The sequence below is a fragment of the Dipteris shenzhenensis genome, chromosome 25 (assembly GCF_047967505.1).
Source record: "Dipteris shenzhenensis isolate YYH24624 ecotype China chromosome 25, Dip_SZ_1.0, whole genome shotgun sequence".
Taxonomy (NCBI): domain Eukaryota; kingdom Viridiplantae; phylum Streptophyta; class Polypodiopsida; order Gleicheniales; family Dipteridaceae; genus Dipteris; species Dipteris shenzhenensis.
This window is the reverse complement of record NC_141620.1, coordinates 1,752,417-1,770,686: the sequence shown is the minus strand read 5'-3', so window position 1 is coordinate 1,770,686 and position 18,270 is coordinate 1,752,417. Positions and strand designations below refer to the sequence as shown.

Here is an 18,270-nt window from a genome sequence, read left to right as displayed (position 1 = left end):
ACAGTCTGGGGCCTTCCTCTGGGCAGATCACCAAACCCAGGTGAAGAGCAGCATTGAAGTCCGTGAGCATAGTCATATTGCCTACGAGATCAAGAAATTACACTATAATATGGATTCCTTTCTGCTTACAACATTTCATCCATCCAAGGCCAGCGACATAGAAAACATGTTTCATATAGACTTCTTTTTAAATGTTCATTAATTTCTGAAAAAAAATCCACATTAGTGGCAAGAATTTTGCAAACTAAAGATTTTATAAGTTTCCAACAAATCTTGGATGTCTATCTTCCACGTCTGTTTTCTCTTTGCATGCATCAAAAAAATCCGGAGGCATCACCTTTTTTGCAAGTTCCAATAAGCATTCTTCAAGAGCTGTTTGGAAACCTTTGTTCCAACCCAGCTCTACATGATTAGTAGCCTCTACAGCGCCCTGCAGACTGTTCCGTAAGTGCCTCAACAAATCACTCAGAACGCTTATTTCAACGACAGTTGCTTCTGATTTTGATTGTCGAGCGAGACTGGCAACAATCTTCACAATGTCAGCCTTTATTTGGGGCCGTTCACTGACACCTTTATGGTCAAGGTGCCGCACCAAAACTGCCACTAAAAAGCGGTCATTCCCTGCAGCACCGGTTCAAGCATCCAATAGAAGTTTGAGTCAATTCACTCACTAGCTACGGGTCCAAGTTACAGGCTTATTCATAACCCAGATTGAAAAAGAAACAAAAGCCAGTACCTGATTTCTCCATGGAATGCAGCATTTTCTGAAGAACAGCTAAAGCAAGTCCACGTTCAGGTGACCAATGCTTGCCTGAATCAAAGTACTGAAACATTGGCTCTAAAAAACGGCGTGTTGTAGTTGCTTCCTTTGCCAGATAAGCTATCTTCTCTACACATATCTGAGCCCATACATTGGGCATCTCAATAGCGCTGCCAATTAAGGCAATAGAGATCACAATTTGTGTACTCATTAAAGCTTCTCTTGCACATATAACCCTTTTACTATATTCTCGCCGAGCATATGTTCAGTTCCATAGAATTGCAAATCTGGAAAAAACAGTTGTAGTATCATAAACATTCACAGATCTTACTCACCCAGCTGGAGATGATGAGTCTTTTGAATGGGAGGCCTCCTTTCGAAACGAAAGCTTTGTAAAAGCGTCTGTCACTGTTGACATAGGCACCCTGCCTTCACCCTTGAGAACCTCCTTGACCCAGTATTGGTACCCCTCACCTTTACCAATGTTGTCTTCAGTATCAACAAAAGGATGTTCATAATTGTTCAAAATCACAGAAGCAATCTACACAAGCAACCACCAAACAAAACTTCTTTTAAAAGAATGATCTCCCCTTCTACACCACAAAGATTGTATCATCAAATACATCCCAAAGGTGACATTAGCAAGTCCCAATTAAACAACACTGCTTCTACTGCCAAATAAACAACAAAACCTACCACCGGCGGAGGATATACTTTTTCTGCTGCAAGAAGTTTGAAAAGGAAAGAATCTATGCTCCGAAGAAAAGTTTTCAGATTCAATCCCACATGAAGAGACTTACCCCAGATTATGTATGATGTCACCGTCATTATGCAAGCTTAAGATAGTTTATATTTAACAACCACAAATATTTATGCTAACTTGAGATAACGCTTTGAGTAACATCAACCACAACGTTTAGACCATATCCTTCAAAAGAACCATTAAGCTCCTCCTCTAGAGGAATCCTATGTAATTAGAATCAACCAACATAATTTAACCTATGCAAGCATCAGAACCAGAAGTTTGAAAGAGTCTACTCTTGCTGATGCAAACATAAAATAACCAAACATGTATTATGCTTAGTTGCAGGAAACATCCAAAAAAGTTAGGAAACCCCGTTTCATAACGTTTCAAAAATTGTGGCATTTCCGAAACTTGGAAAAGTTTTGGAAACACCTAATCTACAAGTGCGCCGAAAGAAAGCCAACAAGGGCAGGTATTGACAAGAGATGATGGCAGGCTCTTGCATTATCATGGTCGGTGCATTGCGAAGGCTTTAGAAGTAACACAAGACTCGGAGTAGACGATCTACATGGGTCACGACTAATTCGTCAATGCACTATACAAATCGCATCTTCAAGGATCATATGCTTCATACCCTCCAAGAATCCAATTGCTTGCCTTGCGCACACATCTAGCTTATATGGTGCATGTTTTGTTTGATTGCTAGTTTCTGTATGTGAGCAGAAATATACTTTATTCAGCCTACCCCTGCCGTTTCCTATTAACTCAAGTGGCGTTTCAGAAACATTTCAAAACTGCCACGTTTTCTGCATGGAAACGTTTCGTGCAACATAGGTATTATGTTCCAGAAAAGACAACAGCAGGGATGAACAATCCTCAAACAAATTCGTGCATCATGGAGACTCAAGCCATACTCAATGAACTAAAAAAAGATGCTGCTATCCCACAACCTTGAGGAAATTCTCCACTCTGTATCGGTGCTTGAGAGACTCCAGAGCCTTTCCCTTTGACTCCTCAAAGTGTGTATAAACCCTGAAGCTTCATAACGACAGAGCGAAAGATCATGAGGGCCTACGCACTGAACTTATTGCATACGGGATAAATGGCCCTAGCCCCGATCTTAGCAAAGGTCTTCAATGAAGGGGTTTGCATAGGCTTCCCACAAACTTGGACCCTTAACACCATCACCCCCATACACAAGGCAAATGATCCCATGAGCCCGAAAACTACAAGACCTTAGACCATTATGATAGGACATGTCATGTCCAAGATCTATGCATCAGTACTAAACACAGAGGTTAGCCTGGTTGTAGAGTTTCGATGATTCAAAGCAGTTTGACAGGCAAGCATCTGGGTAGATCACGGAGCTATGGATCATATACTTACACTCAAGGGGGATTGAGGAGGTCAAGGCATGGGGACAAAGGGTCTATTGCTGCTTTGTGGATTTCCACAAGGCTTTCGACACAGTGCCAAGAGCTTGACTCATCAGACGTCTACGAGAGTTGGGGTACGATCTAGAGATCACTTAGGCGGTCATGGCACTCTATGATAGATCTTGGGTAGGATGAACTTGAGACTTTTATCGGGACCCTTGGAGGGGCTGGTTGCTCTCTAGCCGGATCTTTGCTCCAGATTACTATCCGCACCTTCTGTGACACACATGACTTGAAGGTCAACCTTGGTAAAACCAAGGTTATGATCTTCAACATGTCCCAAGCAGCCATGCATAGAGAGCACTTTACCTTCGGTGGGTTGCTAGTGGAGGTAATCGCTTCCTACATGTACCTACGGATCTTGTTCTCCAGCCCGATCTTCACTATGCGACCAGCACTACAGGCTTGATTGATCAGAGGATACATTGTGCTAGCCAAACTCGAGAGATAGTGCTTTTCATTCTCATTTCTAGCATCCTCAAACCAAGTCTCTCCTCTTTGACTCTTTGGTCCGACCAACACGTATGTATGGGAGTCCATGTTGGGGACCAGACCTATCAGAGACAGATTGGGCCTGTATTGAGAGGCTTTAGGTTCTCACGCTTCACGGATGATTCACAGTAAGCCTTCAGTCCCACATCAGATAGTTTTGGCTGAGAGTTCAAGGCATCCACACTACAGCTTGATGCACTATTTCAGGTGATTACATATCTTTACCGCATTAGAGAGTATGGATCTTACACTATAGGGCAACGTAGGCTTCCTTGGTTGGCCCTATCCTCCTCCATGGCACTCGCAACAGATGGTGATTAGAGGTGCCGTACGTACAGGTTTGAGAGCTTGGGGATCCACATGGATAGGCTACCTCCCTTCCAGTACAGTGTTTAGGCCCTCTGTATCCCGTTCACCTATCATGACATGAACAAGGTCACCCGCGAGGATCTCTTGCAGTTACATACATTCGGGACTTGGTTGGCACCTTGTGAGCTTCCTGTGAAGCTCAACTTCTACAGAGACCACTGCCAACGGATTTCAATGGAGGGCTTCATCGACCACCAGGATATACATGGATCTACCTCTCTCACTCCTTGAGGAGATCGATAGGGCGGTTCCAAGTCTCATCACACTGTTTGCATATTGAGAGTGGTCTGGGGAGCGCACACCCAGAGAGAGCCACACTTGTACTCTGTGTGAGTCCAAGGAGATCGAGTCAGAGAAGCATTTTGCATTCAGATGCCCTGTGTACTACAAGATCACAAGTCGCTATCACTGCCTTTTTGGAGATGGTCTTGGATCCTTATCCAGTTTCCTGTCTTACCCAGATCAGAGATGCCGGGAGGCCTTCACCCATGGGGCTATCCGACACAAGGAGTGGTGAAAGCACGTAGGGGTGATCAAGGCACACAAACACAGTATGATCACTGAGTTTTTCCATACAAACAGCACCGACCAACAAGGCTCACGGAGATAGTGGTGTCGAGGACCTGAGCCGAAGCTAGAGACACGCCAGACTCATCGGTGCACTGAGGCACAGATCACATCAAAGGACCTTCCCTCCATGCTCATCAGACAAGAGTGATGGTGCCACTTGTTCGCCGTAGGGCTATAGCTAGGAGACCACAGCAGACCACATCCGTCGACAGTCGCCAACAACCCATCACGGGTTACATGCCACCACATCAGCCTCACACATCAACGCCCCCCTCCCAGAGTTGATGCCTCCTACTGGCCCCCACTTTGAGGGCCCAAAGAGTTCTCTCCCTACGTATTGACGCCGTCATTTTCAGAACTTTGGGTTTGTTCTTTTGTATTCGTCATGGGTGTCGATGCCCACTTAGTGGCTCCACCCTCAGCTCATTGTACCGATTTCATTTCAGTCTCATAGACCCTTTGGTCTTCCAAAGACTTTTAATAAATTTTCGTTCTTTCTTTCTCTCTCACTCATTTCGTAATTGTGGTGTGTGCTCTCCATTTGTTGTTCATATTCCGCTGCATTCTCACAACTATTGCTTTTGGTGCCCTCAAGTCATCCCCATAGGGCTACTGATTTGGACGCCTAGTAGTGAACAAGGCAACGATGCATGTAGATCATTCATCAAATGCCTGCTCACACACCTACAATCGTATCAACACGCTCACATATATGAAATCTTGTCTTGATGCCCAGTTGTAGCAAGAATGAAGAGATCAGGGGCTTTAATTAGATTATCCCTCATCATTATGGTTGGCTCAGATCCAATCTTTGGAGCCTTGACCAAAAGTAGGTCCAACAAACGCTAAATACAATGGAAAAACACTAACTATTTCAGCCATCCCTAAGGAAAAGGAAAGCGTGAGAGAGATTGATCTCATTCTCAAGGACCTGGGATTGCCCCTTTTTTTTCATTTGACACCACTTGGGATGTCACGGCACTATAGACCATCCCCTTGTCTGTTCTGTCATATTGTAGAGGTCAGGGATAGAGTTCTTACTCTCCCACCTCTTGTTTTAAAAAAATTCAATGGAATAAATACCAGATTTTAGGTGTGCAAGGGAACATCTCCTGCAGCCTCTCACACAAACAATCACTCATTAGTTTCAGATATTTTGGAATTTATAGTCCACCTAGTTGAGTAGAAACATTTCCTACAGCCTCTCACACAGACAATCACTCATTAGTTTCAGATATTTTGGAAGTTGAGAAAGCTGGGGGAGTTAGTGAGTTGGTTATGTGTCAAGGAGACAAGCATGACATATCACTTCCATACTCTTGAGGCAAAGCAACTTGTACTCAAAAGAGGGTGAAAGTAAAATAGAGAGAGATCTTTATGGATGAGGATCTCAATAAGAGCCAACTGGATCACAAATTGTATGAAATAGGGTGCAATAACAGAAAACAATTACATCAGGGCTGTCCAGAGGGACAATAATATTCATATGGAGTAGGGGACCTACGAGACGAAAGAGGAAACCTATCTTCAGACGGCGATGTGGTGTTGCAATGGTTCCATGTGCCAGGAAACTTGGCTGAAAGCATTGGGAAGCAGGATGTTTCCTTCAATAGAGCACATAAGAGCATTGAGATACTACTCCAAATGCAGCGAGATATGAAAGCAAGCATGCATCTTTTCTTCAACATGTCTTCTTTCCAAGTCTTAGCTGTCTTGTAATAGCAGCTGAAAAGGCATGCTTCCCCCTGGAGCTCCACAGGCATAACAGAGAGTCGCAGGCAGAGGGTTTGCTTTCCCAAGTCCCAAGGCACAACAAAAGATGGCCACCATTTGACCATTTTTTGAATTTCTCCAATGAAAGCTACACAAACTCCATCCAGCTGCTACAATCCCAAATCAATGTACAAACAAGCTCTTCCTCAGATGCCAAAAGAAGACATCCAGGGAATCTCTATCACAGACTTCAAACATGTACGGATGGAAATATGTTATAAGGTGCTTAGTTTTCTTTTAAATAGAAGCAAGGATACTAGGCAAGCATATGTCACTGCATGGCTAAAGTTATATATCCACCTGTACATTTAAGATTTTGGCTTCTAAATACATAAGGTATCAGCTCTCATTGTAACCACTGGTCAGCACTAATTTTTACCCATACGTTTCTATTCTTGCAATTGGAATTTGAAAATCAAATGTGCTGAACCTCTCTGTTGCAAAACCTCATTTGTAGATAGATCATATCAAACCCAGGTATCCCCTCTGTTGTGCAGATTTATAGGGGTTACAAATAATGGCACTCTTAGAGCGAAAAAACTCAATTTGTAGCACCTTGATACACATTGTCTACCACAGGCCACGGTAGATTGAGAGCATGTGTCTATTCACAAAAAGAAACCCCGATGTTGACATCTTGAGATCCTCCAAATTGAATCATTTATGCTTTTCTTTTAGTCAAAAAGCTTTTCAGAATAGCAATATAACATAATCTCTCCACCTCACTCCCTCCCACCCCCTTCCTCATCTCCTACCCTCCTGCAGAAAGTATGATTCTAGATGCTGAGTTGCATTATCTTTCCTGACGATAAAAGTAATTGGAAGTCAATCATGCAGCATTCTCGTACATTGGGAAGAAAATGAGAACTTCATGACCAGCAAGAAGCATGCTCACAGCAAGAAGCATGCTCAAACATGTACCAAAACATCAACTGAACAAAGAACTTTGCACATCAATGAACCATTCACTTTATATCAGCTTCATGCATGCATGGAAATCAATATTTATTCTGCAGTATTACAATTATGATTAACAAAGGTAGTTCAAACGCTGAAAGTTCTTACATGGTCAAATTCAGATGATATGTGTGAGTGCTCTCCCATAAACCAGATCTGCATCAATGTCAAAAAACATTTTTATGCATAACACATCATCTCAGGTCTCAAATGAATGTATAAAAACGGAAGCATTAATGTAAACAAAATAAATAAAGTTGTGTATATCTATTTCAATTCCTGCAAGCAGATGCATATGTGGGAGCATTCCACCCATACCCTCGATCGGTCTTGACCTGTCCTCAGGATGGTTAGAGCTCTCAATACTGCAGCAGAAGCAACCTCCATGTATATCTAACAACTGCCCAAAGTTTACGAGCAGGCCATGATTCTTGGTATGTGAAAATGGAAATCAAAGTGCACTGCTAATACCTGTAGCAGAATATGCTGCCAAGGATATAAGAGCTAGCACTGAGCGAGCTCTGTTACTTCTTTTTTGTACTGTGCTTTTCACTCTTGCACTGGTATTATAAGCCCTACCTTGTTGTGATTTTTGGGTAGGACTTGAGTAAAAGAAGAACATGTGATGGCCCTTGCAAGTTTTTGTTTGTATTTGTACAAGGTTCATACTTCCTAAAGAAATTGGATATTGGTCGTCAAGCTAGTGTCCAGCCACTACACATCAGCTTTCTTAGCATTGCCTATGCCAATCAAATGGTAGAAAATTGCTTCCCAGTGCTAACTAAATCTCAATGCAGCAAAAAGAAACACAGAAAATAACTCAATTTCCGAAGTGAAAGATGTGGAGACATCTTTTTCAAAACTTGTTCTAACATATTCAGCAATAACCATATTGAAGCAATTGACACATACCATGGCTGAGAGAGCTCGTAATCCAGCAGATCGCAGCTGCCTACGTCTTCTTTCTTCCCCTGTTTCTTCAGCAAGAGCACACAGGCTTGGAAGCAGTCCCTCAAGATGGTGAGTGTACGTTCCATCCACCTGGAACACACAGAAATCATCTAATTATCGCGACACTTGGAGAACCAAACCAGCATTCAATCTCCGATTTTGTGCTTCTGTCTAACAATCAGTAGACTAGACTGACAATAAGACTGCAAATATATACTACCACGCTGAGATTTTGGGTAACCCTCCATGATTCCTAGACCCACTTTAGCCTCTACCTTTAACAAGGGAAAATGTAGGAGATGTCATGCTCAAGCTTCATAATGGGAGAGCCAAAGACCATGATGGGATCCAAATGGAATAACTCTTGCACATGGTTGGGGGACCTTGGCTCCCCCATTGACTTGACAATTCAAAAGAGTGGTTTCCTCTACTTTCTTGAGAGGAAACTCAGGGAGGAGGATAGCAACGTTCTTGTATGTGAACATTAAATATCGATCTTTGTGCCTAATTGAGTAGATGAATGACAAACAGAAGATTTGTGATATAAATCTTCGAAGAGCTTTTTGGGCCTAAATAACTTACACGGAAACAAAAAATCATATGGTCTTATTGATGTCGAGCAAGATAACAAAGAAAAAAAGATTTTACCATTTGTAGCACTTCTGCAAATTGGATGGCTTAAGGTTAAGAGCGCAATGGTCTCAAACGATCATACAAAGACCAATAACAACATAGCATGTGAGGCACATCAAAGCAGAATCTTGACTAATGGATTGATAATATTTCAAAACTAGAACAAAAGTTGACCAATCTTTGCCCATCTTCACATGAGCTTTGCCACATTATAAAGCATGCATTGGCATGGGAACATGCAGCTACCTTGCATAATATTGGCAAAGCTTGACATCCAATTGGCTGTATTAAAAGAAAGTTACAACACTAACATATGTCATAATCAGCCTGACTTTGACAACTCAAAATGTATGTAAGCTCCAAACTATACTCGCAGCCTTTCTCGCGAGTGCATTGTCATGGCAACATGAGCTAGTATCTGCACGCAGCGGCATGATTTCCCCTCATTAAATAAGGTACAAAGCCCTAGACTACCGACCCAGGCAGTCTTAGCTGCCTATAAACGGCCCTGCATTGCAAGTGCCTTGTGCTGGCTGTATGCCATAACTGACCCACCTATGAGGTTGGTGTGGGTTGGTAGAGGAAATCAGATCTGCAGAAGACCTCATTCTGAGGCTGTCTACAGTACATTATGTTGAAAATGGAAGCAAGAGAATGAGAGAGGATGGAGCTGAAGCAAGCTGGAACGAAATTGCAGCAACACAAATGAGCTACAAAGCTAGGGTAGTGATAGAGACAAAACCCTAGGATGGACCCTAGCTGGGGTCAAAAGATGTGTGGTGACTAACTCACTCACAAACTCAACCTCTAACTGAGGTTAGGGGTAAAAAATGTTAATAAAGGGAAAAAGTGCCCTAGCCCCTTCTTACATAGCATTGGCCATTGCCTTCGGAAATTTACAAATTTCTAACCCCCCTTGGAGTAACAATGTCACAATGTACACCAAACGGATATAAATTTAAAGCTTTGTGAAAAGCCTCAAACTTTGGAAGAGGTAATGCTTTGGTGAAGAGATCTGCCACATTCTATTGTGTAGGGCTGAAGACCAAGCTGATGTCCCTTGCATGTAGCCCCTCCCCACATTGTCTCGTGCATCATAAAAACTGTCAAGCTCATGTGTTGCGCAAAATGTATGGAGTGCGGCCCTCAGTTGAAGAGGAGAGTAAGACCACATCGTCTACACAAAGGAGAATCTTAATCATGGAGCCAGCAAGAGAGGATCCTGAACCTCAAAGTGTCGTGATGGCGTTCTGAAGCTTGTCGATGTAGAGGCCAAACAAAGTTGGTAATAGTGGACAACCATGTTTGACGCAAATTGTACTCTTGATCTCCTCTGTCCACTCTGTAGCCATCCGAACGTGCCTAAGACCCTTTCATAAAGTGCCATGACTGCCCAAATGATCTCCTGACCTGCAAGCGTCTGATGAGGCGAGCTCTCGGCATTGTGTCAAAAGCGGCAATAAATCCTTTGTCTCTGTCTTTTGGGCCCCTCAATTACACCTTGAAGTGTGAGGATGTGATCTAGGGTTGCATGATTAGCACAGAAGCGTGCAAGTCGTCAGCTCTGAGTACTTGGAGCTTTGTGAACTAGCTAACCTATGTATTGAGTATTGAGGCCTAGATCTTGGACATGACATGCCCAATCATAACAGTCCTGTAGTTTTCCGGCTCATGGGATCCCCTACCTTGTGAATGGAAGTGATGATGTTAAGGGTCTAGGTGTAGGAAAAGCTTTGCCAAGATCGGGGCCATAGTACTTAGTCCATATGCAATGTATTCACGTAGTCCCTCATGATCTTTGGCTCAACGATCATGTAGCTTTAGAGCTGCGAATCTGATGTCACCGATGGTGAACAAGCACAAGAGGTGGGGCGGGGTATTGTGAGAGGTCAGGTGGTGGCTTCTGGGGAATGTCGTATTTGCGCATGCAAAAAAGTACTAGAGTTTGGTGTGGTGAGAGGAGAGGGGACTTGTTACTAAATAGGATGTTTATCAACTCCTTGTTCTGGCAAATGAAATCCTACTTCTTTCAACAAACTAGATGATGAATATTGGTGTATCATCACCACCTCGTTTGGAAGATGATGCTTACTCTCGAATTTGAGTTGACGGCGTAAGGCCTTACACTTGTCATTGTACTAGCTATTGTTATTGAGTCAAGGAGTGGTAGACGAGTGGAACGGGTGGTGTGTGCGAAAGTGTGCAACGCGGCCTCATAAAGGAAGCGGGTGATTAGAGCGGCTCGATCTTTCAAGAGTGAAAGACATGCGGAGTATTCATGAAGTGGATGTCATGATATGTAGTGTTGGAACAAAGTCTTAATCTATGCATGCAAATAAATCACACTCAAATAAAGGATAAGAGAGTTGGAAAGAGAATATAGACATGAAAGCTTATAAAAGCAAAACAAGTGACATATTTGTCTCCTCCGTCTTGTTGGAGCTCACATGATACCAACAAAAACTAGATACATACACACACACACACACACCGAGCCGTCACTCAATAAATAGATGAAGAGATCAACAAACAGCCATGGGCTGGTTAACTCTGAGATTGCACTCTGCATGCCAGCCAGCCACGTAATCTTCCAAATTCCCCACGACTTGACCACTACTAGTAAACCATACCTATCAAGGTTCAACAGCCCCGTTCAAACCGAAGACAACAGTTAAGATAAAATGACGCACTGTCTACATGGCTTATTCCTGACAAAATAGTGAATACTCAATAGCAAAAGAGTTTCACACAAGCAGTCGTTCCGAATGAAAGCCCCAAAAGGAGCATAAGCCTCACACTCAAAATCTCCCTCACAATCACAAAGAGGGCTTTAACTCAAAATTTGACAATGGCTGAACCAAAATGGATGGCTTAACACTGAAAGTAAAACCAAAAGAAAAACAAACAAAACATAACCTGTTGTACAGATGCACTGCTCAGCACGCATAATTATCATCAAATGTTGCAGGCTCTCCTGCAATACTCTCTCCTGCAGATTCTTCTTTCACACAGCTTACATGATCCTTCTTCTCCGCGTCGTTCTTCTTCTTAAAGCAATACTCCCAATCAGTCCACAGTATACATCACATTCTTCTTTCCTTGGTCCTCTGGCCTTCCTAGTGACTGACTTCTTGCTAAACTATGCTCACTCTTGCGCTTCGAATGGTGTGCAGTGATGTCTTTCCTCATCAAGCAAAGTAGAAACCATCTCATTTAAGGTGACATCCTGACTCACAAGTAATATCTTACGGTAAGCTTGATAGTAGAACCACCTTAGAATCATCTTCCTCCGCTAGGTGACATGCGCAACCCAATGAATTCTTGCTTCAGCATGATCTTGAATTCTTCATCCTTTGAGACAAAACATGTTTCAATTGTCACCCAATTCTCAGATGCATGTTTTGTGAAGTCAAGACGATGATCATATCCACTGCCAAGTGCTCTCCCCAAGTATGCCCATCTTTGTTCATTCTTTGACTCCCAAGCCGGTATCTTCTCAGTAGTCTCCTTGTTGATAGGTTTCTCCTCAGCACCTGAGACAACTGCACAGAGGCTCCACTATTACTCCAAGTTGCCATTAGGGGAAGTTCAATCCATTAAACTTCTCGAGTGTCGTCGACACTTCATGCATGGGTTCCATAACAGTATATACTCTCATGGCTTTGGTACCATCTATTGGAACAAAGTCGTAATCTATGCATGCAAATAAATCACAATAAGATAATGGATAACCCCCGTGAAAACATCTCAAACCCCTGTCTACGTGGGTGAATCCCAAAAAGCCAGAAATGCTTCCCAAAGATAGCATTTGGAAATCTAGCTCTCAAACGCCGCAGAAGACCCAAGAAATCACGGGTGTGTGGACAATGCCAAAGGAGATGAGGCAAAGATTTTCGTGGAGTCAAACATCTATGACAGACAGCCGGAGCAATGTCTTCGTGCCAAGAGCTGCCCAGATGGAAGAACCCCCAGCATCACCCGCCACAAAAAAACCTGTTGTCAAAGAGGAACTTTGAAACTCCAAAGCTACCGCAATCTCTTCCGCCACCACTTTGCCGGGCGATTCATGTGCCAAAGTGTATTTGCCTTATCTGAAAAACAAGGTGAGGGCAGCAAAACTTTATACAAGGAAGGTACCGACAGCCTCAAGGGACCGGCTAATGAACCTGGGGAATGAAGAGTCCAATCTTCAAGCCTATCCTCAAGCTCAAGTGATGGCACCGGCAAAAAAGGCTGAAGCATTTGTGTAATATTTTGCCATAGAGGCTAATAATGCATGCCTAAACCATATTGTCTGGCAGTCAAAGGAAAAGATATCATGGTACCATCATCATGAATCACATCAGCCACAGAGCAGATCCCTTTGAAACTAATAAAGTAGGAATGTCTGGGTTCCTACAAAGCCAACAGAGGGTCAAAGAACTTTGACCAATGTATACTTTCAGCTCTTAAACAATTGCCATGCAAATTGTCACAGCCATGCCATTCCAAGTGAGAGGGGATATGCTTCCAATCAAATAACATTTTGGAGACCAAAGGATAGCCTTTGGTCCTGCCATCAATACAACCAAAAGAAAATCCCAGTGAGTTGGCTGCCAATAACCAAAAGCAGAGGTGGTGATTTGTGAAAGCAAATAGAGCATCATGGCAGCCCAAGGTTGATCTCCTTGCATAAATTGCAGCATCATTTCCCCCTTATGAGCAAGGATATGCACGCGAATGTGCCTACAGACGGTAAGGGGGGCCCTGGCCATATACTGCGAGGTCTCCAGAGCACGGATTAACTAGACCAAATCAGTTGGCTTCTTCACGGGCACAAGGAGGTTCAACAGATCAGAGACTGGGGGACAGCCCTTGGCTTCAGGTGGATCCAGGGGGGCAGACAACGCGATACCTAGGATGTCAGATGGGGATGGATATCTCGGCAAAGCAACATATTGCCCCAGTTCTTGAGAGCATTTCGTGAAATTCCGGGTGTGGAAGATGGGGGTAGATAAAGTAGGCTTTGCATGTGTCAGGGTGTTTGCATTGAAAAATGGAGAGAGGAGGCTGATGAAGGGCTGGGCTAGGGACCCACAAAATGGGGCGTGGGGTGTGGTGGGCAATGTATAGCCCCCAAAAGGGTTTGGTATTATGTGCCCTTTGGTGAAAGGGTGGGTGCCTATAGGGGCCGCCCACCTGTCCATTCATGTATGAGGTGCTTGGCATCTCTTGGGTGACAAAACGCAGCAGTATAGCAGATGCTTTGTCAACCATCATAAACTTGTATGCTGGTGCACTTGGCCTGTGTAATCAAAGCTTAGCAGAACACAACTCTGGATTTACAAAAGTAACAACAGGGTTTGTTTTGTATTAAATCGTTTGTATCCAGCAAGTTCTTCTGAAGGATTGTGTTTTTACACATTCTTCAATGAGAAGAAAAAATAATTAATAATAATCACAGCTGAGCTTCAATTGCCACAAATCTGACCTGAGCCCAACTTCTGGCATTTGAGCGCATCCACTCCCGCAATCTTGTAAAGTTATTTTCATAGAAACTTGTTTATGTACCCAAAGACGTGCTCAACGTCATGCATTTGTTTAGAATCATTTAACTTTGTTGTTCAATTCGCTGCTTGCTTACAGAAACTCAAGTCATACTTGTTTCTCAAAGTTAAAGATTCTGCTTGTAGAGGGCTAAATTTAACTTCAATGCAAACTTTTCCAAAAGCCAGAAAAGATCGTGTCATGACTCACTACATTTATAGGATTACTGCTTATTCGGCTGTATATGGTTGCTTAATGCAATGTGTTGACAAAAATCACAAAATGTGGGCTACCTGGTTATATGCAAACTCAAAAAGTGAGTTACAACCAAGGATGCGCATATCATCCTGTCGAGTCTGGTCCAACAGAGTTTTTATCATATTTATAGCACTGACTGCAAATAATGGCCTGCAATTACATTTACATGAGATATATATACTGTGGACCATAAGCCAAATAAAAGCATCCAAAACCCCCAAACTCATATAAAGTACGCATTATCATATACAACTAGCTGCTAGCCCAAATCTATTGACCTACTTCTTAGGAGGAACAATACTTCGATTCCTTAGCACTCTTAACACAAATCTACTCGCCTGCTTCTTGAGAGAAACACTACTTTGATTCTTTGACACGTTTCATATTCGCATTACAGAGACATGTTTACTTCAACCGGTGCATTACCATTCCCCCTCCCAAAAAAAAAATAATAATTTACAACATACATCTGGTTTTTGCATGAAGAGGACAATTTTGTGTATGCACACATGATGACCCTAACAGATCCAAAATGCTCATTGCGTAACTCCTTGTAACCCTTTTGCTCAAGGGACGTTGCAATCTGCACACAGGTTGTAAAATGGTGAAACAAAAAGCTACCCCCATCCAAAAAGGGACAAAAACGCATGCATGTTTGGAAAAACTGTCAAGTGTCAACTTATAAATCTAGAGAAATGAGGGGGGAAATGATTAGTATTGAAAAGGTTGCTCTGGGGAGTAAGAAACCGCCAGACACGCACAGATCTTTAATCACAATAAGAATTCAAAGGGATTTGAATTTTTCTTTTCAGTCCATTTAAGCCTTCTTCAGTGTGTTTTTTTACTTTTGACTTAATCCCTGCATTCTCCAAGAACAGAAGCTTGCTTTGCAACCATTATAGTGACAATGGAACCTTGGGTATGCGCAGCGGATTTTTGGATGCATAATCACAAAGCTTTGCTATCTTGCGGTCATTAGGAAGCTCCTCCTGTCAGACACCATTCAAATTTTTGTCAGTATACATAACCACCACAAGGTGGTTTTTTTACTGATCAAGAACGCAACCAATCTCTAACTCCAGAATGCACACACTTACCAGGGAGAATTGCAAAGGTAGTCAGCTATTTGAATGATCTTTAATCTAGTTTAAGCCATTTTGACATAGTTTTTAACCAATCATACTAGCTAGTGAGACAATGAGCCTCCATGTAGTTGTCCTTTCCAATGTTATGTCCTTACATGTTTAATTAAGAGACTACACAAACCATGACAAACTGCAAAAATATCTCTATTCGTACTCCCGTTTGAAGGGGAACAACAGTTTCTTTGTGGCTGATCTCCTCCTTTTGCACATATTCTTTCACCAATAGCCTAGCATTATCCTTCTCAATGCTTTCATGAGCATAAATCTCTGCCCTCTACACCCCTTTTAGATCAATTGCTTTCTCACAGAAGGCAATTCACACAAATCCCAAGCTTTCTATTAAATATAGAGTAAAAATCTTTCTACACGTTCTTTTTTTAACAGCTTCATCAAAACTGTATGGCCTTAAGTAACCAATAGTTGGCTATTGGTCAAGTCAATACATGTCATGCAAAGAAATATAGCTGATTTTTGGGAAGCATGATGACTTGCTTCATTCCCTTCACTACAGTTTAGAAGATGTTTCTCCAGCTTTCCAGGTTCTCGAGCTACCGTCGCACAAAGGGACGTTTCTGCAAGGCTTGGCCTGCAGGTGTTTTCTACAACATCACCCCGAGAGGGATCAGATGGTTGTATAGTCCGCCACCCTGGTTGTTAGCCCCTGTTACAGAGAATCCCTAGGCAGTGAGCTGGGATCTCTGGCAGCAGCAGGAGTGTCTTTCTGACAGCCAACATTTAATTTTTCGTTGATTTTCTGTACCAAACCGTTATAGCAGATGCAAATTTGGAAAGAGCTTAACCTAAATATAGCAAATAAATAATTGAAAAGTAGAATCACGAACGATACTTTCTGCCTCGGAAGGCAACGGCAAAAAGGTTGATGGTAAAGAAGTCGCAAGCTTCAGCATCAGGTCAATAAAGGCAGCTTGCGTGTCTACGGGAAACATTGCAGCTTTGCGCACAAGACTTAAAGCATTTTTCGTAGGTCAGTGTAGTCAAGGTCGATCAAGAAGAGCACGAAGAGCACGCTCAATTCCATTTTCCGTTACTGTTTCTGTCAGCATTCATACGATACCATGTAAAAGCATAATAATCTTACTTGAGTTTTCGGAAAAATATCTGCTATCAACTTCTTGTAACGCTTCACAGGTTGTCGAGATCTCGATCTCAACGCTGGACAGCAGACACAGAAACTTCCACATACCGGTAGCACTCTCCTCGACATAAAACCCATAATGGCATACCTCCCGTGGTACCTGGACATGAGTGTAAAGATTATTGATCGAGCAACGGAGAGGGCATAATACATTGCTTCCTAGATCGTCCAATGCTAGCCCCTACGAATTGAATTGCTATCCATCTAGAAGCTCTACGATCTCAAACAAGTCATCGATCGCGGTTCGGCACAAACATCTTCCGCCACATTGGTGCCGGAGAGAAGAAGGCTGTAGGTAAATTGATGTGACAGCAGTGTCTGATGTGCTTCACCTTACGGGAGAATTTGGCAGCTGCAAAGCGGCTAAGCGCGGTGATAGACAGGATCGAAGGACGGATAATCGCTGGGCATCAAGGGCGAGTGTCTTGCAACGCGATTTCCTGGAGGCAAGAGAGAGGTCTGTGGAAAATGGCCGGCAACAGGAACCGTGCAGAATGAGGCTGATGATGATGACGAAAGGTCTCTGTCCAGGCCTCGTGAAAGCTTTGTCTAATTATGACGCTGCCTTCACTTTAATATAGTTTTTTATTTCCAGCACATATATCTACCAAACGTGAACATGTAAATTAGTTTATGCCTAACAAATAATAAAAGGTAGAAGGGGTAGATGGAGCAGCCGCATAGCTAAGGGCCTCTTTTTTGTCATGGATAAGCAGGAATTCTTTGGCTAGAGTTGAGCTGGAGACGACGACGGCGGGCATGGAACCGAGGCTTGAGGAGCTTGAGTTTGGCTATGGCGATGGCCTTGTGTGCTTGTGGACGCTCAGCAACCCAAGCTCCGCATGTGCGACGCACCCCCAGTGCGAGCTTGGATCAACAGAAAAACCAAGGACCTCCGAGGTGGCTTGACGTGCACTCACACCACCATGGATTTGTACATGTGACCTCGTGAGGAGGCGAAATGTTAGCATCGGTGGCTCAAGCACAAGCGCCTCATCCAAGATCGTCCCAAACACAATCTCAGGTGCTGAAAATTTGTTGCTTTGCCGTGGCTACATTTATGAGATGTTGTAATTATTACTCATGCTGTAGTTGTTCTTCTTATAGTTGTGGTGGTTCTGAATCCCCCCCCCCCCCCCCATTTAACCCTCTTAAATGGTCTTCTGTATGTGAGTTGTGTGTGAGTGGTAGGGCGGGAGAGGTGTAGATGATCTTTCTCAGTTGTGATAATATACTTTAATTAGTCATTAATTATTTTTTATGATCCTAAGGAAAAGAACTCATAAAATTGGTATTGGGTAAGTTTTGAACAATTATTCTGATTTTAATTTAAGTATTCATTATTTATAGCACATCAAAATCTCCAAATATTGTTAGTGAAATGAGATGAAGTATCTATTGATTTCAACACTTTGAAGGGAATTTTTTATAATTAGTCAGTATCTATTACTTAATACTAACTTAGATATCAAAATAAGATGATTTTTTTTGTCTTAAAA

The 18,270-nt window shown here is 42.7% G+C and overlaps 1 protein-coding gene across 1 annotated transcript in view; it reads right to left on the bottom strand.

Moving 5' to 3' along the window:
* LOC147885297 (protein SEMI-ROLLED LEAF 2-like) overlaps positions 1–17,235 on the bottom strand; it is a 76,601-nt gene extending 59,366 nt beyond the window's left edge. Inside the window, exons 1-10 of the mRNA XM_087396962.1 lie at positions 17,104–17,235; positions 16,715–16,871; positions 15,385–15,459; positions 14,938–15,053; positions 14,506–14,620; positions 8,015–8,143; positions 7,211–7,258; positions 1,096–1,301; positions 737–930; positions 338–621 (exon numbers count right to left, since the gene is read on the bottom strand). Of these exons, the coding sequence (XP_087253088.1) occupies positions 338–621; positions 737–930; positions 1,096–1,301; positions 7,211–7,258; positions 8,015–8,143; positions 14,506–14,620; positions 14,938–15,053; positions 15,385–15,459; positions 16,715–16,849 (1,302 nt within the window). The 5' untranslated portion in view covers positions 16,850–16,871; positions 17,104–17,235. The remainder of the gene's footprint in view (positions 1–337; positions 622–736; positions 931–1,095; positions 1,302–7,210; positions 7,259–8,014; positions 8,144–14,505; positions 14,621–14,937; positions 15,054–15,384; positions 15,460–16,714; positions 16,872–17,103) is intronic.
* Between the last annotated feature and the right edge of the window lie 1,035 nt (positions 17,236–18,270).